The following is a 22,238-nucleotide window of genomic DNA, read 5'->3' on the forward strand; positions in this document are numbered from 1 at the left end:
TGGTCAGGAGACAATTAAATGCTGTCGTCAGGCAGTACCCTTGGTCCAACACTCCTTTTCGGCACCATCCTGTCTTTCATGGCACACTCTGTTCCAGGACTGCATCTCTCATCCTGTTCCAGTGGACATGTCTTTCAACCTGCAGCCATTGTAATTTTAATCCACAATCCAACAGAAAATAAAAAGATATGTTCCTTACATGACTCCACCCTTAAAAGAGACGAAACGCCATTTCAAAAATGCATTTCATGACAAGGTATGTGACACATGGAATACAAAACATGAGACTTAGTTTCATTCATCCTTCCTCCCCCTTATACAATCTTATCCAATCTTTAGCATTCTATCCCTTTAACTTATTTTAGTATTATACACCTGGGACAATGTATCTACGATCACATTATCTTTGCCGGCAATGTGAACAATCTTTATACTGAATGGTTGAAACAATAGACTCCATCTAAACAGTTTCGCATTTGGAGTTTTAAACTTTTCAATGAACGCCAGCGGATTATGGTTCATGTAGGTTAGTGTTTCTTTGTTATCGTGTTGGACATAAACTTCAAAGTGCTGAAGAGGCAACAACAATGCTAGAGTTTCTTTTTCTACTGTAGAGTAGTTCCTCTGATATTCACAGAGCAGAAGAGGCCCTTCAGCCCATCGAGTGCACCGACACGTGAGAAACACCTGACCTACCTACCTAATCCCATTTACCAGCGCATATTGATTGAGTTTCTTGGAAAACTACCCTACCAGCTTCTCTACATCTAACTGATCATCTTGTAATAGGACTGCACCTACCCCCAAGTCGCCACCATCAATTGCTATTTTAAAAGGTTTGGTAAAGTCAGGGGTGGCCAACATTGGTTCATTTATTAAGATTGCCTTCAGCTTTTCAAAGGCTGCTTGGCATTCTGCTGACCATACCACTTTTGCTTGTTTTCTTAACAAATTGGTGAGAGGTACAGCTATGTGCTGAAGTTAGGCACAAACTTCCTATAAAACCCACATATTCCCAAAAATCTCAGGGTTTCTCATGCTACTTACATGCTTCTGTGAGTCTTTCTAAAAACAGATGGACAGGTAATCCAACATGGAGGATTTGTCTCTTTGCTTTAGAAACTTTTCCTTCTACACTTTTAATGGACCTCTTATTTCATGACCATAGATCAATTCAAATGGACTAAATCCAGTAGATTTATTTGGAGAATCTCTGGTAGCAAATAGTAAGAAATCTAATCCTTGTCCCAATCCTTTGTGTATTCACAATAACAGGACTTAATCATGGTTTTGAGAGTCTGATGGTTTCTCTCTAAAGCCCCCTGTGCCTTTGGGTGATAGGCAGTAGACTTTAGTTGTCTGATACCCAAACTGATTATGTCCTGGAAAATTTTAGACATGAAGTTGGAACTTTGGTTGGGTTGTATTTCAATTGGTAGGCCATAGCAAGTGAAAAGTTGAGTTAACTTTTCCACTACCATCTTAGTGTAATTGTCCTTAAAGGAATAGCTTCTGGAAATCGGGCGGTCATATCCATGACTGTAAGGATATACTGATGTCCTGCTTTCGTTTTGGGTAATAGCCCTACACAATCTACTAATACCCGACTAAATGGTTCTTCAAAAACTGGTATGGATATTAAAGGTGCTGGCTTGATTGCATGTTGAAGTTTACCTACTACCTGACATGTATGACATGTTTTACAAAATTGTACTACGTCTTTATGAAGTCTTGGCCAGATAAAATGCCTGTTTATCAATGCTTGGGTTTTCCATATTCCCACATGTCCTGCCATAGGAATTTCATGTGCTACTCTCAATATCTCCTTATGATATTTGGGCGGTATCACTATCTGATGAACAACAATTCATTCCTCATCCGCAGGTCTGTCAGGATGCCTCCAATTCCTCATCAGAACTCCGTTTTTAAGGTAATAGCACTCCGGAACTCCTTCCACCTCAGCTTCAGTGTGAGCTGAGTGTGCTAACTTGTTTAACTCTGGATCTGCTTTCTGAGCCTCGATTAATGAAGACCTGTCAAACACTTCCTTTGAATTATCTTCATCCTTAAAGAAAGTTTCGGCTACTTTAACATCTGCTCGTGGTATTCCCTTGACCTCTGGTGATGGACTTTGTTGAGCCATTGCGCTGGTCACCACACATGACGGAAAAATACCAGGAACTTGTTCTTGTAACTGCTCTGACCATTTAGCCTCTCTCGGCCTTTACACAATCCTGCCAAATCATTCCCCAGGAGTAAATCAACTCCATCTAGGGGTAATTTTTTTAACCACTCCTACAAACATCAATCCAGACAATAAATCACATTCCAATTGCACATTGTACAATGGAACCGGGATATACACTCCACTTATCCCGTTTACCAATATTTTAGCTTTCATTGAACTCCCTGGAGGGAAAACTAGGTCCTTCTCCAGCAAAGGAGTTTGAGTATGTCCTGTGTCCCTTAATAGAGTTATGGGTTTAGCTCCACGATTTTATGAAAAAGGGGTTAGCTTCCCTTTAGACAAAAACCCTTTATATCTCTCATCTACCTTATTTACTTCACCTGCATTCAAAGCAGTGTTTACCTCAGGCCCTTATTTGTAGTTAAAGCTGCAATTTGATCCATGGCATTTTCTTTTTGAGCTCCCTTTTCGGATTCACTCTTACGAACTCCAGTAAGTCCCATGTGCTTCTCTTGCAACTTACAGCATTCTGAACGAATGTGTCCCACTTTATTACAATGGAAACGCTTAGGCTTTCGAGTTTCACCTTCACCCTCAGTATCTTCCTTCCTGATCTGGGGAGGAGATCTCAAAGTATTCCCAGCTATCCATTCTTTACCCTAGCTACTTGTCTTCCTTTCACTCTCTCACTTTCTATTCTTTTCAAATTTGTGGGGGGGGTGATGGAAAAAAAGTTTAGTTTTATGGATCAGCTCAATTAGCAGCCATTACTACTGCCTGTCTAGCAGTTGCAACCCTTCGGTCTTCCACATGGGTTCTTATAACAGAAGGTAGAGTGTTTTTAAATTCTTCCAGAGAACGGTCTCTCGGAGGATTTCATAGGTAGTTTCAACTTCTAATGCTCTTATCCACCTGTCAAAACTATTTTGCTTAATCCTTTCAAATGCAATGTAAGTTTGCCCAGGCTTTTTCCTTAAATTTTGAAACTTTTGTCAGTATGCTTCAGGGATCAACTCATATGCACTCAAAATGGCCTTTTTCACCACATCATAATCCCTAGAAACCTCCTCTGACAGTGAGGCATATTTGCTTTGCACAGGCAATGTCCAGTTTTCCTTTGGCCAATTCATCTGTTTGGCTATCTTCTCAAATGAAATAAAGAATGCTTCAACATCTCTTTCTTCAAATTTTGGAAGAGCTTGTACAAATTTAAACATCACCCCACTGGATTCTGATCTGGACATCTCCTGCCTCACCACCTGGTCTCTCTTTTTTTTAACTGCCAGCATTCAAAGCTGGCATTATCTTTCTTTATCCTTCTCTCTTGCCTGGAATTTTGCCTGTTCCCTTTAGAATGCCCTCTTTCCTTTTATGTCCGTTCCCTACGGAATGATCTTTCTCTTTCCATTTCTGCCTGTTCCCCTTGGAATGCTCTTTTTTCTGCTGCCTCTCGTTCCAATTTTTTCATTTGCAACTGAATTTGAGCCCTTTCTAATGAACCACCCCTTGGAGAACTCAGTCTCTCAGGTATTCCTTCCAGTTTTAAATGCTGTGCCATCTCTTCGATCATCATCGCCTTCTTAGATTTGGCAGGCAATCCTACTCTTAATTTACTTGCCAATTCAATTAACGTGGCTTTTGGGATCCCTTGCAAAATTGTCAGGGACATCTCCTCCACTTGTAGGGAGGTTTTAGCAGTTTCCAGTGCCATCTTATTTTTGAATGTACAAACCTGGTGTTTCCTTTCAGATTTTATTATTTAATAAACTATACCCAAACCGTTGATGTCTTTTGTTCCAATATATCCCGGACTCGAGCCCCCAAACTTTGTCATGACTCACTGGGGATAGTGCGCTGTAATATCAAGCCCCACTGTTCCCCGAGCCATGATAAATGTGAAAAGTTTGACTAAACCACCAGGTTGCCCCAATTCTACCTAACTATTTAATTTAGGTTAACAGAATAGGAACACCAGGTTTGTAAACTTAATAAGTAAATGACTGTTTATTGAACAAATTGCCTATAACTAGTGGTAAAAGAAAGAAATATGAACTGTTAACTTCTAACTCAATAACTTAAACTCTACCCCTTCTTAAACCCCTATACACAAACACATACACAAAACATGGATTTTAAGGGTGAGATAAAAAAGTTCAATAGCTCCAATCCAGAGTACAGGATTAGATGGATTGAGTTTGATTGATGTCTTCCAAATTCCTTGCAGCTTGTTGTTGATGACATGAGGTGGTCTCCTAGCATTTAGTTTACTGGTTGGAAAACTTGCTTTTCAATGTCTCTACTGGTGATTGTTTCCCATTTTCCTCTTGACAGGCGTTTTCAGAGAAAGCAGGTTACAAACACAGGAGAGCGAGGTTTCAGGTCTTCCGTCTTTGCAGGCTAGCAGCTGTTCTGCCTGCACTGTTACCACACAAAATCCTGGTCACCTGGTCAGGGGCCAATTAAAATGCTGTCGTTAGGCAGTTCCACCTCGTCTAGAACTCCTTTCCGGCACTATCCCATTCCTCCATGGCACACTATGTTCCAGGATAGCAACATTGTAGATATTCCTCTTTCTGCTCCAGTGAACATGTCCTTCAACTGCAGCCATGGCAGTTTTGAAAGCCACAGTCCAATTTTAAAGTCACAGTCCAAGAAAAATAAAAAATAGGTTCTTCGCAAAACACTTCGGCTTTGAGTTTCATCTCCACCATCAGTAGCTTCCTGATCTGGGGAGATCTAAAGGTATTCCCAGCTATCCATTCTTTACCCTGGCTACTTGCCTTCCTTTCACTCTCCCACTTTCTATCCTTTTCAAATTTATGGGGGTGATGGAAAAAAGGTTTAGTTTTATGGGTAAGCTCATAATCGTCAGTCATTACTGCCGCCTGACTAGCAGTTGCAACCCTTCGGTCTTCCACTTGGGTTTATACTACAGGAGGTGGGGAGTTTTGAAATTTTTCCAAGGGAATGGTCTCTCTGAGAACTACATAGATAGTTTCAACTCCTAAAGCTTATATCCATCTGTCAAAACTACTTTGCTTAATCCTTTCAAATTCAATGTAAGTTTGCCCAAGCTGTTTCCTTAAATTTCGAAACTTTTGTCTGTATGCTTCAGGGTCCAACTCATATGCACTCAAAATGGCCTTTTTCACCATGTCATAACCCCTAGAAACCTCTTCTGACAGTGAAGCATAAATTTCCTGTGCTCTACCTGTCAATTTGCTCTGCATGGGCTATGGATAGTTTTCCTTTAGCCAATTCATCTGTTTAGCTATCTTCTCAAATGAAATAGAGAATGCTTCAACATCCCTTTCCTCAAATTTTGTAAGAGCTTGTACAAATTTAAACATCTTCCCACTGGGTTCTGATCTGGAAATACGTCTTACCTCACCCACTGGTGTCTCTTTTTTAACTGCCAGCATTTTAAGCGGGAATTTTCTGTCATACTCTTTTTCTCTTTCTGTTCTTTCCTGTTCAAGTTTATGTTTCTCCATTTCTAACCTCGCCATTTCTAACTCCCTTTGTAATGTTCTCTCTCTTTCCTTTTCTTTTTCTTTCTCTGCCCTTGCTGCCTGTTCCCTTTGGAATGCCCTTTCTTTCTCTGCCACCTCTAGTTCCAATTTTTTTTTATTTGCAACTGAATTTGAGCCCATTCCAATGAACACCCCTTGGAGAACTTGGTCTCTTGGGTATTCCTTCCAATTTCAAATGCTGTGCATCTCTTCGATTATTTCTGCCTTCCTAGCTTTAGCAGGCAATCCTACTCTTAATTTACGTGCCAATTTGATTAACCTGGCTTTTGGGATCTCTTGTAAAATGGTCAGGAACATTTCTTCCACTTGCAGGAAAGCTTTAGCAGTTTCCAGTGCCATCTTATTTTTGACAATACAAATCTGGTGTTTCCTTTTAGCTTTTATTACTTACTAAATCTACACCCAAATCGTTATTGTCTTTTATTCTAAAATATCTCAGTCGAGCCCCAAAACTTTGTCACGACCCACTGGGGATAGTGCGCTTTAATATCAAGTCTCACTGTTCCCTGAGCCGCGACAAATGTGAAAGTAGTTTGATCAAACCACCAGATTGCCCTAATTCTACCTGTTTAATTTAGGATAACAGAATACAAGCGCCAGGTTTGTAAATTTAATAAGTAAATAACTGTTTATTGAACAAACTGTCGCTAACCAGTGGCAAAAGAAATATGAACTGCTAATTTTTAACACTATAACTTAAACTCTACCCCCTTCTTAAATCCTAATACACACAAGTAAGACACACAAAAACATGGATTTTAAGGGTGGGATAAAACAGTTCAATAGCACCAATTCCACAGTACAGGATTTGGTGCGTTGATTTTGATTGATGTCTTCCAAATTCCTTTCTGTTCATGTTGATCACACAAGGTGGTCTTCCAGCACTTTCGGCATTTAGTTCACTGGTTGAGCACTTATCTTTCAATGTCTCTAACGGTGATTTTCCCCTTTGCCTTTGACAGGGGTTTTCAGAGAGAAGGCAGGTTATAGAGATATGAGAAGAGAAAGCCAGCCAGCCATTATTGTGGAATTACTGGAATCTTCTCCACACAGGAGGTGGTTTTCGGTCTTGTTCCTTTCAGGCCAGGAGCTATTCTGCTGCACTGTTTCTTACACAAACCTGGTCAGGAGACAATTAAATGTTGTTTAATTGCTCCCATGGTCCAGCTCCTGAGGTCCAGGACTCCTTTCCAGCACCATCCTGTCCTTCATGGCACACTTTGTTCCAGGACTGCAGCATTGTATATATCTCTCATCCTGTTCCAGTGGACATGTCTTTCAACCTGCAGCCACTGTAATTTTAATCCACAATCCAACAGAAAATAAAAAGATATGTTCCTTACAAGGATATCAATCAATAATCTGAACCTGTGCTCCCTTGACATACTCCTGCAATTCAGTTTGAAGTAATTTTCCAAATTCCCTTTTTCTGTTGTTTACCACTGTATATACTCCAAAAGATTCATCTCTCAAGTGCCTCTTTTCAAGATTGAAAAGCCAACTGTTCCCATTTTCTTTACAAATCAGTCACCTAACATTAGGAATCAGATTTGTGATTTTTCTTTGTACCATCTTCCCTGTTTGAGTTTTACTATTGTGTATTAGTGACCAGAACTGGACACAGTACTCTAGATGCTATCTGACCACAGCTGTATACAGTTTGAGCATGATTTCTTTTGACCTGTACTCTACTGCTTTGGCTGTAGAGTTGAATATTCTATGAGCCTTGTGATTGCTGCTCTGCAGTGGCTGAACATGTTGTCCTGAACGTCTCAAATTGTGGCCATTCTTCATTTATAAGCAATAACTGATATTCGACTGTGCAGCCTATGGTAGCCAAAACTGTACCTGCCCTCATCTAGTGCCAAACACACATTCCATCATTAGTCACTGGATAGTGATTAGGAGTGAGAACCATTGCTGATTCACATCTCTTTAATCAAGGGATGTTGAGATAAACTGTAATATTCCATCTATGCTAGCTAAAATAAGTTGAATTAGAGCAGACCAGGAATCAAAGCGGGGATGTTCTGGTCTGCAGTATAAGCATGTTATAACATTGGTGGATCTTTGTTTGCTTTTCTGAAGCCATAGTGTGGGTATAATTCAGTACTACAATGTTTGCTAAGTTCACACATTATGAATGCATCAAGCACAGTACAGACATTAACAACATTTGACAGAGTTGGTGCTTGATTAGATAGAAAAATGTTGTTCAATAGATCATTTTAACATTAACATGCTCAAGCGCTTTTCTTACTGCTCAAGAAATAGACTTAAAGAAAAAGATAAATCTGTATATTTGTACATTTGAAAAATCAATTACAAGAACTGCTTGGTGATGAATCATATTATGGTATTTTCTTGCTGAGAATGACTGAATGTGAAAACGATTTCAAATACAGTTTATGGCTCATTTAACCTTGTGGAGTGTTCATTTCTTGTTTACTTTATCCATACAATTAAAGGTTCCATTTTGAAAATGGAGAACAATATTAAAAACCACAAGCACGTTATGAGTATGTAATGAATCTGAATTATTACGGCACAGTAAATAAGGAATGACCAACCAACAAGATTTTTCTTGTGTAATAAATCTTCACTCCAAGAACATATGAAGGCTTTTGAGTGAAAATGCTCCTCATGTGGAGCTTTTAAAAAACATAACGGCTATGTAATTAATGACTAATTAGTTAGCTGGACTAAAATCTGTCTTTGCAATTGAATGCAGATCACGACAAATTAACACATCCACGGGTGTTGGAAACTCTCTTATATATGAGAGATCTGGTCATGTTAATCGGGGAAGCAATATCAAAATTTCATGATACCAAAATAGCATGCATAGCAAAACAGAAAAATAATGCTAGTACACTGACACAATAGGAGAATGGGTGGGTAGTTGCAAACCTAATTCAATGTAGATAAATGCAAAGATTTACATTTTAGAAAGATGCGACAGAATTGAAAAATGTGCTAAACTGCCATGTTCTCGGCAAGTAGCCTAATGAAGAGCTACGAGCATTGATATGCTGATTCTTAAAAACAGGACATACGAAATAGGAGAAAATGAGGCCATTTGTCCCCTCGAGCCTGCTCTGCCATGGCTGATCTGTTTGTTTCGAGTTCTACATTCCCATCTACCCCCAATAATCTTTGATTCCCTTCCCTAACAAGAATCTATCTACCTCTGCCTTAAAAATATTCAGTGACCCCACTCCCACTGCCTTCTGAGGCAGAGTTCCAAAGTCACACAACCCTCAAAAAAATTCTCCTCATCTCTATCCTATAAGGGCGACCTCTGATTTTAAAACACTGCCCCCTAGTTCTGGACTCACCCACAAGAGGAAACATCCTTTCTTTGTCCACCTTGTGGATCTTATATATTTAAATCAAATCGCCTCTCACTCTTCTAAACTCCAGCGGAAACAAGCCCAGCCTGTTCAACCTATCTTCAAACGTCAACTGGCTCATTCCAGGTATCAATCTTAAACCTCCTCTGAACCACCTCCAACACATTTACATCCTTCCTTAAATGAGATGACCAAAGCTGCACACAGTATTCAAGATGTGGTCTCACCATTGCCCTGTACAACTGAAGCGTAACATTCTTACTTTTATGTTCAGTTCCTCTCGTAATAAAGGATGGCCTTCTTCATTACATGCTGTACCTGTATACTGACTTTTGAGGCTCATGCACAAGCACACCTAGATCCCTCTGCACCTTGGAAATCTGCAGCTGTTCTCTATTTAAGTAATACTCTGCTTTTTTATTTTTCCTGCCAAAGTGAACAACTTCACATTTTCCCACATTATACTCCATCTGCCAGATTTTTGTCCACTCACTCAATTTATCTATATCCGTCTTGTTATGATAAGGCAGATGATAATTGCTGGGTTGACCAAACCTCAAAGGGAAACTTGGTCAAGCTATCACAATGATTTTGCAATTTGTATTTATTAAGAGAAGGTATGTGTACTGAAGTCAGAAGTAAAGATTCCACTACTACTTTTGGAGATTTTAAATATTAAATTAAAACATTTATTAAAAGAAAAGAAAGCTTAAAGACACAAGATTACAGATACATAGTTAAATTTATCTTACATTTTGAAAAAGATTTCTACTTAGCTAGACTCACAAATAAACACCATTTTCCAGACATTAGTCCCTATAGATTCTTAATCTATTAAAAATATACAGTATTATTACTGCAAGGCACCCACGATAGGGGAGGTATTTCACAGGATTTCTTCTCCTTCTCACTCGACAATGGAAAATCCAAGGTTTGTAACAAAACCTTGCTTTCTGGAACAAACACACACTTCTCTGGGGTGGTTAGAGGCTGCTTACTTCACAGGTTTGTCCTCCCACAGCACCATCTTCAATATCACATGGCCACACCCCATACAGTTTTTAATCTTTCCTTAAATATGTTTTCTCCTCTTCCATTTTTAAGCCAGTTGTTCTTAACTTTATTCGAAGTTACCTTTCCCAGAATATAAAAATCTTTCATGTTGGCTTTATGGCCACTACTTTCAGGAAAAATAAACTTAATAATTTTGCTATATTCATTTATGATCTTTGCCAGTTGTAAAACTGCCTTTTTTTCTCTTTGAAATTTAACTTCTCATTTATCTCCTAATGCAAAGTCCTATTCATGCTGTACCTACTTGTATCCCATCTTAGCTTGTTCATCTCCACTTCAAAATGCCTGCTTTTTCACACATCCCTTTGATGATTTAAACTTTGCAGTCTGAATGCCTTCAGTTTAATTACCTTAGTCACACAAACATACACACAGATCCCACAAGCCTGCCTCAGAGTATCCCATAGTAATATTGGAAAAAGAATGATGTTTTCTTTACAGTCTACAAACTCCTTGTGTCTTCTTCACAAGAAGCTTTACTGCCTATCTTTGTATCATCTACAAATTTAGGTACCATGCCTTCTCTCCCCTCATTTAAGTAATTGATGTAAAAAGTTGAGGCCCCAGCATAGACCCCTGCGGGACCCCACTAATCACATCCTGCCAATCCGACAAAAGCCCATTTCTGCATACTCTGTTTTCCGCCAGCCAGCCAATCTTCTATCCAGGCTAATATGTTATCCCATATGCCATAAGCTTTTATTTTCCACAATAACTTTTGATGTAGCACCTTACCAAATGCCTTCTGGAAACCCAAGTACAGTACGTCTACAGACTCCCCTTTATCCACAGCACATGTTACTCCTTCAAAGAACTCTAATAAATTGGTTAAACATGATTTCCCTTTCAAAAACCATGCTGACTCTTCCCAATTACCTTGTGTTTTTCTAAGAGCCCAGCTATAACTTCTCTAATGATCAAATCCAACACCTTCCCCACAACAGACGTCAAGCCAACTGCCCTAAAGTTTCCGGTTTTCTGCCTCCCTCCCTTCTTGGATAGAGGGGTTTATTTGCTACTTTCCAGTCTGATGGAACCTTTCCAGAATCTAGGGAATTTTGGAAAATTAGCACCAGCATATCTACTACCTCATTAGCCACCTCTTTTAACCCTAGGATGATGTTCATCAGGACTCGGAGACTTGTCAGCCCACAACTCCATCAGTTTGCTCAGTACCGCTTCCCTAGTGATTGCAATTTCACCAAGTTCCTCTTTCCCCTCCACCTCCTGATTTACAGCAACACTGGAATGTTTTTTGTATCCTCTATAGTGAAGACAGAAGCAAAATATTTGTCCATTTCACCTGCCATTTCCTTATTATCTACTATTAACTCCCCATTCTCACTCTCTAGAGGACCACTTACCTTACCTACTCTTTTCCTGTTTAAATACCTGGAGAAACTTTTGCTATCCGTTTTTACATTTCTAGCGTGCTTCCTCTCATACTTTAATTTCTTTCTCCTAATTAACCTTTTGGTCATTCTCTACCATTCTTTATATTCTGACCAATCATCTGACCTGCCATTCATCTTTGCGCAGTTATACGCTTTTTCCTTAAGTTTGATACTTTCCCTAACTTCTTTAGTTAACCACGGATGGTGGGTCCTCCCTTTAGAATTTTTCTTTATAGTAGGGATATACTTATTCTGATTATTCTGAAATAACCCCTTAAATGTCTGCCACTGCTTCTCTATTGATTTATCCCTTAGTCTAGTATCCCAGTAAACTTCAACTAGCTGAGCTTTCATGCCCACGTAGCTGCCCTTATTTAAGTGTAAAATACTAGTCTTACACCCACTCTTCCCCCTTTCATACTGGATGTAAAATTCAATCATATTGTGGTCACTGCTATCTAGGATCAATAATTAGTCCTGTCACATTACACAATACCAAGTCTAATATAACCTGCTCTCTGATTGGTCCCAGAACCTGCTGCTCCAAGGAGCTATCTCGAAAGCATTCTACGAACTCCTCATCCAGGCCACTACTGCCAAACTGATTTTTCCAGTTTATATGTAGATTAAAGTCACCCATTATTGCTGTCCCTTTATCACAAGCACCCAATATTTGTTCTTGTATACTTTGTCCCACATTGTGGTTAGTGTTAGGGGCCCTGTAGACCACTCCCACTAGTGACTTCTTTCCCCTACTATTCCTCATCTCCACCCAAATTGATTCTATATCCTGATCTCCTGAACCAAGATCATCTCTAACTATTGCATTAATACCATCCTTGATTAACAGCGCTACCCCTCCACCTTAACCTAGCTTCCTACTCTCCTTGAATGTCATATACCCCTCAATATTCAGGACTCAATCCTCGTCATCCTCCAGCCACGTCTCTGTAATGGCTATCAGATTATATTTATTTACTGGAACGTATGCTTTCAATTTTTTGCTTTGCTATGAATGCTACATGCATTCAGATACAGAGCCTATAGTTCTTTCTTTGTTATCTTTGCAACATCTTGTCTTGATTGTTGGCGCATTCATAGGCTTTTCTCTATCCCTTCCTGCCATTCTCCAACCCTCATTTCCCATATTACTATTTTCCTCTCTTATCTTGTCTCTACTCTTTGCTATACCACATCTTTCCACATTTGATCCCTTGCCCCCACTATTTAGTTTAAAACCCTCTCTATGTCCCTAGCTATGCAGTTCCCAAGAACTGTGCTGGGACCAGTGTTCAGGTGTAGACCGTCCCAATGGTACAGCCCCCACTTTCCCCAGTACTGGTGCCAGTGCCACACAAACTGGAACCCATTTCGCCCAACCAGTCTTTGAACCACATATTCATCTCTCTAATTTTATGTACCCTATGCCAATTTGCAAGTGGCTCAGGTAATAATCCAGAGATTATAACCTTTGAGTTTCTGCTTTTCAATTTAGTACCTAGCTCCTCATACTCTCCATGCAGAACCCCTTTTCTAGTTCTACCTATGTCGTTGGTACCTACATGGACCATGGCAACCAGATTCTCCCCCTCCCACTGCAAGTTCCTCTCCAGCCCTAAGCAGATGCCCCTTACCCTGGAACCACGCAGGCAAACACAGCTGTCTGGACTCTCACTCTTTGCTGCAGAGAACAGTGTCAATCCCCCTCAATATACAGTCCCCCTACCACTACTGTAAATTAAGAAAATACACAAAAGGCAAATTGGATTTCTGTTTTATATGTAGAGATATTAAAAGGTAAAGAAATGAACAGGTGAAAAATTGGAACAAGATATTTTTCAGACTGTAGTTGGGGTTTTGGTCATCCAACTTCGAAAAGGTATTGGAGCCATGAAAAAAGTGCAATATAGATTCAGAACGATCAAAGGATATATTTATGATGAAAAACTTAAAGTAGTGCTGTATTTACTGAAATAGGTGAGGCTGAGGAATTGAAGGGTTATTTATTGACAGGCCTGGTGTATATTTCAACATTTGCGCATTTAAGTGGTTCCTTATATTTTCAGGATATTCAAAAATAATTATACGTGAAGTAGTTTGAAAATTCAATATTGTTATGAGGAGGCAAATTCAGCAGAAAGGTCTCACATGCAGCAAACAAAATAACCAGTTATACTGTTAGGGATAATTGTTGGGCAGGACCTGAGGAGAACTCTCACTCCTCTGCATAGTGAATGTCATAGAATCGCTCAAAACACAAAGATAGGCTTGGTTTCATGCCACATCTGAAAGACAGCACCTCAGCAATCCCTCACCATTGTACACAAGTGCCGGTTGATCTTGCAATAGGTAGGCGGGAGTGGGGTTAGGATGGATAGCTCTGGTGGGAAAGCTAAGACTGGGGCAGACACCTTGTGCCAATGGACACCTTCCCTACCAGAATTTTAATAATTTTATGCACGGAGATACATCTCAAGATGACTGGATTATACAGCAAAACAAAATAGGTCATTAGAAACCTGTGTAACTTGTCTGCAAAGATAGCTTTGAAATTCTGGGCATCGTAATATAATAAAAAATATCAGAGAGATGGCTCTGGGACTTAGAAATCGCTCCCACTAATGCTCAGAAAAATTAGTTCCTTTTTGTAAGTGCTATTAGCTTCATACATTCTTCCCACAACCAGGTTATAATGTTACTTTTGAACAAATAAATAAATGAAACTTAACAATATGGTTTGAGTGACAGATGGCCCTGTGACTCAAATCAATAAATAACTTTCAGCTTGAGAGTCACCTTCTCAAACATTTTTATTTGCTGGGCAACTCTACTATGCAAAGATTTTAACACTGTTGCTTGACTGGGACATAAGCAATAAACAACTCTGATGGTAAACAAGCTTCTCAGTTTATTCCCAATTGCCAGCCCAAAACTGTCCTTTGTGAGTTGCAGTATGGTTCATTAATTTTCCAAGAATAGTGAGCCAGCATCTATTTATGCATAAATTATCTGAGCTGAACAGTTCATTACCTGCACATCTTTTACATCTTGGCTTCCTACATTTCCAGGCAGAGAGTAGATACTGTCCTGTCCAAAGCCAGTGGAGCCTCTGTAATTTACTGTAAAATAGTGTCAGTGAGATTATTCTGCATAGTGGAGAATAGAAAGGAAATCTGAAAATATTGGAAATCGAATATAAGCAGAAAGTGTTGGAAATATACACCGCCTAAGTCTCCACCAGTTAAGCGAACTGACCACTATTTCAGGGGTGGTGGGAGTGGACAAGAAACGCTTCATTAGTATGAATGAGGGGGTCTGCAGCCAAAATGAAAACCTATCTTTTCAGATTCTGATGGGCCCAATGTGTATTTCCAACTTTCCTCTTTCACCCTTAACAGTGCAGGAATCAAGCCCCCACACCCCCACAAGCCCTGTAAAGCAACTCATTCTACAAAGTAAACACTTCACTCTGATACTGTGGGTCATAAGGGAATTTTTGCTATATTTACTGTTCACTGTAAAGTGAATCAGTTATGTTGTTTACGGTCACTGAAATCCAATGAGCACAGATGCAGCATACGTGGTTATGGCCTTTTTCATTATACCATCTGACACTTGCCATCAATCCCACTCCAGTTCTTAACTCTGAAGAACTGCACTTTATTTCTAAAAGGTCTCAAGCCTCTGTTGGTACATAGGAACGTGGGACTTAAGAGCAGGAGTAGGCCATTTGGCCCTTCGAGCCTGCTCTGCCATTCAATAAGATCATGGTTGATCTGATTGTGGTCTTAACTCCACTTTCCTGTCTGCCCTCCATAACCCTTGACTCCCTTGTGAATCAAAAATCTATTGGTATGGGTATTGAGCTTTTTCAGCTGAGAACTTAAAGGCACCATGGCTGTCAGCAATGCTGGTCAGCTGAAGCCAGGCTACCCGAGGTGACCTGAAATAGGTATTTCCATTTCAAGAATTGGAGAAAAATTACTTTAAATTAATATAAAAGCAAAAAACTGCGGATGCTGGAAATCCAAAATTTAAATTAATACACTGGGATCCAGTTATAATGCAATCTGTCATAGTGTTGAACTCAGTATTAAATGGATCCATCTTGGACCTCAAAATTTTTCATTTAAATTTATCTTTCCAGGACACATTTTCAGAACATTATTAAAGTACAATTGCAACAAATGATTTAGAACCAGCCAATGAAATGGTAGCCTCATAACTAATTAATACATAATTTTTCTCTGTATAACTACTGGTCAAACTTGTACAGATATCCACATAATTAATACAAAATGTGTACTGAATCATGAAAGAAAACATCTTACACCATCACTAAGAAATTGAAAATCATCACCCAGATCAGGGAAGGCGCTACATAAACATCCATTTCACAAAGAATGAGGATTGCAGAATCAATGTTTTGTGGTTGACGTAAGCAGAGAAATTGAAAAGGATGTCGATAGAGACAGATAAATATGGCCAAGTAAGAAAGCCTGAAATGCCATCAAAAGACCTTTGTGTAGCCCACCCAGCAGACAGCCAAGGGTGTAATTGCATCCTGTTTTTCAAGCTCATATTAAGAAGTTTTGCCACCAAGTGGATGAAATATCAATGCCCCAGTAGAGTTTCAAGCCAGCAAAGGATAGTTAGCAAGATTGAAAAACAGATTTGGCACTTCACAAGTTACTTTAAGAGGAGAACAACTGTTCTTGGACAAGCCAGTCGCAACATCATTGCCTGCTGAATGGAAGAAGATTTTACACTAAGGGGGATAAACTGAAGAACAAATCCACAACCGTGGGACAGACCCGTACTATAAAACGTTACCAAAGAAAATGCTAGTGAGAAAATGCACCGCCAACAAAATGTCTGGATGCAAACAGATAAAAGCAAGGTTGATATTCTTCTTTTGCTGCAACAAAACTGGTCTACACAAGCTGACTCCACTCGTCATGCTTCCATCATCTAAACCTAAAATCACTAACACGCAAAGACTTAAGTTGCGCCAATGCCCGCATGACACTATCAATTTTCAAAGACTGGTTCCACAATAAATTGATACCAAATGTCAGAAAACAAAAACAGACAGAACAAATTACCGAAGATGGCAATCTTGACAACTGCCCTGTACGCCCATAGTGAACCTGGTAACAGGAAATGTGAGCAACAAGTGTGACTAAATACCGAAAAACACAACACCAAAATTCAACCTCTTGACCAAGGCATTGTTTAGACCTTCAAACATTACTACAGAAGAGAACTGATCAACGGAATGGTGGACAGTGAGGATAACGTATCAACTTGCCTGAAGAAATTCAACATGAAAAAGGGAATTTTACTAATGCGACCATGCCCGGCAAGAAGTGATAATCGGCTGGGTCAAAAATTCCTAGAGACATGCTGTGGGTGGCATATTTAACACAGTAATCAACAGCAACGACAAGGAGGATTCCGAACGCTTCACTGAAGGAGAAATAAGAAATATTGAGGTTGTGAAAAGAGTTGTGGACTATGATGGATTCAATGAACACGATCTAGAATGTCAGTTCTATACTTAGAGCCAAATTAGATATTGATGACATCAATGCCTGGCTCAATATTGACGCCCAAAAAGTTACCAATGAGACAACAATTGATGATGAAATATTGGCAGTGTAACAGATCCAAACCCTCAAGACGTCCAGCAAGCCTAAGATGATGATGACTACTGTGACAACAAGACTGGGCCACTACCATCATCCCATAGTCATCCAATACCTAGAACAATTGCTGAGATATTTGAAGACAACAAAAAAAATCAACTGCTCTAAGTTTGGCTCAACTTTAAAACATCCTATATCTAGCAAAGGGAGAGGCGAGGACTAAATGTGAACAGTTAAAAATAACTGATTCCTGAAAACGCATCCATCCATTCAATAATGACTGAGTGTATATATAATATATAAGTAGATATTCACATTTCAGTTACGGGAAAAAAGATCTTATTTATTTGAACTGATTTGTCTTCATTTTGTTTTATTGTTCTGGCTACTCGCTTGCGACTTTTGAAAGAAGATTGTTATAGCACTCTCTCATATATAACACAATCCTGTGATTTAGACACCATAACAGGGTCCCACTCCGTTTTGCCCTCTCCACCTGTCCCCGGATCCCCCTTACACCAGACAAGTGCACTCCTTCAAAGAAACATAGGAAAACAGGTACAAACTGTATGTAATCAAGAAAATGCTTTATATTTGATCAAAAACCTTGCCTATACTTTATCTGTTCTACTATAGTATCAATTTATAAACCCGTTTTTTAAACTGTACCTCTATCAGAAGACACTCCAATCTGAGAAGACCTGTCAAATAATCTGATCCCAACTGATCTTCAATGGTCAGTAAGAAAGAGGTGAACATGAGTAATGTAGTTAACTTGCCTATTTAATTTTTCCCTCCTTACATGTGTAAGAACTCCTCCTCTACACTCAGCCTCTGAACTCAGCACCATCCCAAGGACACAACGCAGCTATGATTGGGAAGATAATTTACAATTTAGCATTGGAATATGACCTCAGCCTTTGTAAGAGGACAGCAAGTTAGTCATGTGCACTACTTACCGAGTAGCACAGCGAATCCCAGCCTGCAGAGTGTGCTAGGATACAACATCCATTCTGCTGTGAAAATTGAATGTGGTCCACCTATACAAGAAAAACACAAGTGTCAGACAGCACCAGCAGCTCTGCATGCATTTCTCTGATTTTGTTCCTCTATTCTTGGATTTCTTGTATGGGAGCAACAGGAGGGGAGAGAGGGGATTGGAAGTGTCCAAAGCAGCTACAGGCCAGTGCCAGCGTACAAAGGTCTGACTAGGCTGACTTTATTCAGTATAGCTCTATACTGATACCGCATACTCAAAAGAACAGAAGTAAAAGAGTTAAACCTCTCACGTCAGGTGCAAAAAAAAAGCATTTGACAGTTAATTAACATCCAATGGAACCTTACAAAGAAACAACTTTGCACAGTGACCTACTTCTGGTCCTAATTCACTGACTGACTGTACTTGGATCAAGCTACAACTGTACCATTTCAAATATAACTCTAAGGAAGTGCCCCCTTTATAACCAACTAAGGAAACTGGCTTTATTTATTCTGGTGATATTTTACTCTGGTGATATTTTACTCCATTTTCCATTTCTTTTGTTCCTCTGCACTAGATTACACTTACTAACCAACTCCAAATAATTCAGTCATCCTATTTTTAATAATGACAGCATAAAACTGGCAATTATGTCTACTGCCGGAGACTTGCTCGGTAGTAAGGCTAAAATTCAGCAGACATACCAGTAAACCAAATAGTCTCTTTAAAATTATCTATAAACAAACACAATATTCAACCTCAGCATGTCTGGCAACATCTGTGGAAACAGAAACAGAGTTAACTTTTCGAGTCCAATACGACTCTTCTTCAGAACTGGAGAGAGGTAAAAATGTGATGGGTTTTATGCTGTTGAAAAAGGGGGGAGTGGGCGAGGTGGAACAAAATAGGAGGTTAGGGATAGTTTAGAGGGGAGGAAAGGGTAAATGAGAAAGCTGTCACAGAACACACGACAAAGGGAGTGGTAATGATAATACTGAAGACTAATGCTTTAAGCCAGAGTAGGTGTAAAAAGCAGAATAAAGGTCAGCACTGTCTGAAAGCAAAATAGCATTGTGTGTTAATAGCAGAAAAAGGGTTCAGCGTTGTCTGAAAGCAAAAAATATGAAAACAAGATACAGACTGGCACTTGGAGAAAAAAATTCAAAATGGAGGACAGAGCTCATGGTTTGGAGTTGTTGAACTCAATGTTGAGTACAGATGGCTGTAAAGCGCTAATCGGAAGATGAGGTGCTGAACTTCCATCTTGCGTTGGGCTTCACTGGAACATTGTAGCAGGCCGAGGACAGAAATGTGAGCATGAGAGGAAGAGCAAAATAGCACATTCTGTTATATCGCTTTCAGTTAATAATTCTTCTTTCAACACCTACTATGGACCAAAGCTCTAGTCTTCAATACTATCATTACCATTCCCCTTGTCTTGTGTTTCATGACAACTTTGTCACTTAATCTCTCCTGCTCTCTAACCTATCCCTGGCCTTGGATTTTGTTCTACCTGCCCGTCCCCCTTTTTCAACAGCATAAAAGCCGTCATGTTTCTACATCTCCCCAGTTCCGAAGAGAGTCAAATTGGACTCAAAACGTTAATTCTGTTTCTCTCTCCACAGATGCTGCCAGAGCTGTTGAGTTTTTCCAGAAACTCCTGTTTTTCTTTCAGATTTCTAGAATCTGCAGTATTTTGCTTTTTAAAAATATTCAAAGGAAACAAAGAAAGGGGTGCAAGGGAAAAAAATCACAAATATTGGAAGTGTAACAACAAAAATAATGCTGCAATTACAGAGCGAGTCAGTCAGTATCTGAAAGAGAAAGAATGACTATTTCTAGAGGAACCCTTTATCAGGTTCCAACCTGTAGTGTTAGCTTTTCTTCTTCTTTTGGATGCTGGCTGACTTGCTATGTGTTTGCAGTGTCTGCTCAAGTCAGGTCTGTGATGGGAGGCAGATCAGATTCAATCAAATTCTTATTTAAAAGTAATTCAATTACACAATAAAAGTCTAAAAATCAGTCATTACTGCACAGTGGTGAGTTAATACCAGCGAACAGCTGATCAGGAACTAATATATAATGGTCAGTTTTAGTGGTTCTTCAATACCATATGCCTGACTCACACTATATAGTTCCATTTCAGATAATTCATTACAGAGCATTTCACAATCATTTTAACTCACCATGTGGCCAAACAACTAATGGAGGTGAAACACTTTCCTTCTTCTCTCCCGGCAGCAATAGGATACCTTCAAAATCCATCTCACCTGAATGAAAAGGATAAAAAACTGAAAAGGAAGGTACAACAGCACATAATCAGCAGCACCAGAAATCATTCCAGCAGTCAGCTGCCTCTCCTGCATATGCAACAGATTAAGCTGAAAGGGTACAAAGCAAAACACAAGAGCCTTGACACTTCAAATTCAAGCTGGCCAATTGCATAGTTGAAATTGGGAACTTTCTGCTGTTGTCAGATTAACATCAGACAGCAACGTTGGGTTTCTGGAGGGAAACTGAAATAGTGCAACAAATTGGGAGCAAATGTTGGGGTAGAAAGAATATGTTACCAATTGAACATAATTTCTACCATCAGAAAGCAATTCAGATCAAACACATCCATTAAGTGTTTAACAAAGCAACCTCTCTTATAAGGAAGTGGAAGCACTTGCAAGGTCAAAAATTCAGAGAAAAATTAGTCCAACTTGTCAAGCAGTTCTCTGGTTCCTCAGTTCTTAATGAGCTAACGTAGAAACATAGGAAATAGGAGCGGCAGGCCATTTAAAAAAAAATTAATTCACAGGATGTGGGTTTCGCTGGCTGGGCTAGCATTTATTGCTCATCCCTAGTTACCCTTGAGAAAGTGGTGGTGAGCTGCCTTCTTGAAATGCTGCAGTCCCTGTGGTGTAGGTACACTCTCAGTGCTGTCAGGGAGGGAGTTCCAGGATTTTGACCCAGCGACAGTGAAGAAACGGCAATATATTTCCAAGTCAGGATGGTGAGTAACTTGGAGGAGAACTTCCAGGTGGTGGTGTTCCCATCTATCTGCTGCCCTTGCCCTTCTAGGTGTTAATGGTCGTGGGTTTGAAAATGCTGTCTAAGAAGCCTTGGTGAATTCCTGCAGTGCATCGTTTAGATGGTACACACTGTTGCTACTGTGTGTTGGTGAAGGGGGTGAATGTTTGTGGATGTGGTGCTAATCAAGCAGGCTGCTATGTCCTGGATGGCGTCAAGCTTCTTGAGTGTTGTGGGAGCTGCACTCATCCAGGCAAGTGGGGAGTATTCCATCACACTCCTGGCTTGTGCCTTGTAGATGGCAGACAGGCTCTGGGGAGTCAGGAGGTGAGTTACTCGCCACAGGATTCCTAGCCTCTGACCTGCTCTTGTAGCCACAGTAGTTATATGACTTTCCCAGTTCAGTTTCTGGTCAATGGTAACCCCCAGGATGTTGATAGTGGGGGATTCAGTGATGGTAATGCCATTGAATGTGAAGGGGTGATGGTTACATTCCCTCTTGTTGGAGATGGTCATTGCCTGGCACTTGCGTGGCGCGAATGCTACTTGCCACTTGTCAGCCCAAGCCTGGATATTGTCCAGGTCTTGCTACATTTGGACATGGACTGCTTGTTGGCACGTCAAGCCTCCCCTGCCATCTAAACCGATCATGGCTGATTATCTTCCTCTTACGCCCTTTTTCCCACTATCCCCTGATATCTATAGTATCCAGAAATCTATTGATTTGAACATGCTGAATGACTGAGCTTCCACAGCCCTCCGGGGTAGAGAATAAAGATTCACCACTCTCTGAGTGAAGAAATTCTCCTTATTTCAGTCTTAAATGACATGCCCCTTATTCTAAGACTGTGTCACCTGGTTCTATACTCGCCAGCCAAGAGAAACGTCCTATCCATATCTACCCTGTCAGGCCTTGTAAGAATTTTGTAAGTTCCGATGAGATCACCTCTTATTCTTCAAAACTCTAGAGGATACAGTCCCAATTTCCTCAATTTCTCCTCAGAAGACAATCCTGCCATCCTAGGGATTAGTCTGGTGAACCGCCAATGCACTC

General features: G+C 39.9%; 1 protein-coding gene across 1 annotated transcript in view; it reads right to left on the reverse strand.

Annotated features, from left to right (window-relative positions):
• LOC144681778 (acylamino-acid-releasing enzyme-like) overlaps positions 1 to 22,238 on the reverse strand; it is an 89,362-nt gene that overhangs the window by 19,634 nt on the left and 47,490 nt on the right. Inside the window, exons 16-18 of the mRNA XM_078543772.1 lie at positions 20,356 to 20,439; positions 18,150 to 18,230; positions 14,573 to 14,661 (exon numbers count right to left, since the gene is read on the reverse strand). Of these exons, the coding sequence (XP_078399898.1) occupies positions 14,573 to 14,661; positions 18,150 to 18,230; positions 20,356 to 20,439 (254 nt within the window). The remainder of the gene's footprint in view (positions 1 to 14,572; positions 14,662 to 18,149; positions 18,231 to 20,355; positions 20,440 to 22,238) is intronic.

The sequence above is a fragment of the Cetorhinus maximus genome, chromosome 6 (genome assembly GCF_964194155.1).
Source record: "Cetorhinus maximus chromosome 6, sCetMax3.hap1.1, whole genome shotgun sequence".
Lineage (NCBI taxonomy): Eukaryota > Metazoa > Chordata > Chondrichthyes > Lamniformes > Cetorhinidae > Cetorhinus > Cetorhinus maximus.